General features: G+C 42.4%; 1 protein-coding gene across 1 annotated transcript in view; it reads left to right on the top strand.

Annotated features, from left to right (window-relative positions):
* Nucleotides 1-1,403, top strand: part of RAD17 (RAD17 checkpoint clamp loader component) — a 10,484-nt gene extending 9,081 nt beyond the window's left edge. The window contains exons 13-14 of the mRNA XM_005427002.1: nt 13-133; nt 1,342-1,403. Of these exons, the coding sequence (XP_005427059.1) occupies nt 13-133; nt 1,342-1,403 (183 nt within the window). The remainder of the gene's footprint in view (nt 1-12; nt 134-1,341) is intronic.
* Nucleotides 1,404-2,185: the final 782 nt, after the last annotated feature.

Raw genomic sequence — 2,185 nt, forward strand, 5'->3', positions numbered from 1 at the left:
CACTTCTTACAGTATCAGGAAAATTGCATTGCTGCAAAATCCCTGTTCTCAAGCTTCTGTTTACCACCTGAGTGCCTTCAGACAGAGCTGCTGCCTTATCTTGCTATGTTAGCAAACCCTATGAGAAACCAAGGTAAGATGGATCAAGGTAACTCCGGTCTTGAAGTGTTTTTGCAGTTGAAACATACTGACAGATTTTATAAGCCACAAGTCAATACTGTTTATGTTTTTGCCTCAGCATAAAACATTCTCCTGGCAGATGTTATGTAGGTGATACCCAAGGATGCTTCCAGTACCACCTCCACAATTAAAGCTGCCCTGGTAGCTTGCTCAAACTGCAGTGGTTAAGGTGCTCTCTAGGCTTAGGGCTTTGATTATATTTGCTGGAGGATTTGATGAGAAGAGTTTTGTAAACCCAGCAGCCAGTATTGACTAGATCTTCATTGCTTAATGATACCTTTCTGAGGAGACAAAGGACTCTGCATGATTCCATGTGAATCAAGCAAAAGCCATTTGTTGTGCCTCTAAACATAGTTTATAATCCCTTCTTGTCTTGGTCTACACAGTCATGCATTGTTTGATTGGCAGCTCTGCTTTGTCCATGAGGCAGCACACATCCTTTTATTAACCCAATTGGTACATGCTGTAAGCCCTACCCCTATGTCTGCCAGCAACTGTTCTGCCTCTTCTTTCTTCTTGCAACATCAGCTGTTTTATCCACAAAGATGACCTCGTTCTTTGTTCCAGAAGGTTGGGTGGGTTCATTTAGTGCACATCCATTTTCGTGTGAATATGATCCTACACCTTTCCAGTAACAACAGCACACTTACAACAGCTCAAAAAGGCCTTTCACAGATAAAAGAAGCAAAATGCCAGTTTGCAGTGCATGAAAAACAAAAGCTAAATCTGGGATAATCCATTAGCAAACAATTCATGCAGAAAAATTTACTTTGTGTGGTACATTATGCAAAAATTAGTATTTAGAGAGCTGGGTCACTTATGCTGTTGTTAATTCTTTATAATAAAAAGCATCATGTCTTAATTAAGGCCTTGACATCTGCATGAGTGAATTTTGTAGGCTGTGGAATAACAGCTCTGCCTGATAAATACACAGGGAATGAATGTCAGGGATTTAGAATTTTGTGTGTAGGCCATCTGTAAATATGTTGTGGTACACTGCAACAGTTTGGGGGGGAAAAGTTACATGCACTGTGTTTCGGTATCTAAAATATTTCAAGTATAGACAGGAATACTGACTAAGGTAATTGTTTATTTCCTGGTATGCTCAGCTGTGTTCATTATGATCTACCTGATATGATTCTGGTGGCTCTTTGTTCTTAGCTCAGATTGCTTTTATCCAAGACGTGGGGAGGCTGCCTCTGAAAAGACATTTTGGGAGGTAAGCTGAACTTCTGTCTGCAGTTAAAAAGTGAGACTGTGTCATATATGAAGGGGAAGAACCCTTTCATTACCTAAGTCTGTCATGTGGCACTCAAAAGTACTTCTAAAGGTTTATTTAATCTGAAATCAGATAGCTGCACTGATTTAATCTGGTAGAAGTTTTGCCTGTAAGGCTACTTAGAGTAAACCTTTGTTGGTGTGGTTTTAGCAAAGAATCAAGTTCACAGCTGCAGTGAGACAAACTGTCATCTCCTAACTAGGATATATTTTGTTGAGGCATCTGACAAAGCATCTCCTGCTTATCCCTGGTGTTGCTGCTGACTTTAATTGTGAATTTCCAAGCTTTATTTCCCTGTTACCCAGCTGTTGCATTAAAAGACATTTTGGTTGTTAGTCAGGGAGGAAGGACAGTGTCCCTAAGGGGTGTATTTCTTTGTAATCCCCCTGTCTGTGCCACAAAGTGTGACGTTTCTCAAATTAACTGTAACTTCCTCATCCCTTTTAAGTTTCCCTGCAGCATGCCAGTGGATACTGACATTTTGTATCTGCATTAATAAGTTGGTGGGGTGTCACAATGTCTGATCCGAGGGGTGACGCCCTGCTGCTGGCAGCACCGTCATCCTTTTCCATCTGTTCAGTAGCACAGAGAAATGCAGGTGTCCTGCTAGAGAGTGTTCCTGGGCAGTGCCTCTGCCGGAGGGAATGAGGCACAGGGCTCTGGGAGCAGCCTGTGCCCTGCTCAGGGGCTCTGGAGCAGCCTGTGCCCTGCTCACGGTGCTCCCCG

Source organism: Geospiza fortis, unplaced genomic scaffold (assembly GCF_000277835.1).
Source record: "Geospiza fortis unplaced genomic scaffold, GeoFor_1.0 scaffold43, whole genome shotgun sequence".
NCBI classification, from domain to species: domain Eukaryota; kingdom Metazoa; phylum Chordata; class Aves; order Passeriformes; family Thraupidae; genus Geospiza; species Geospiza fortis.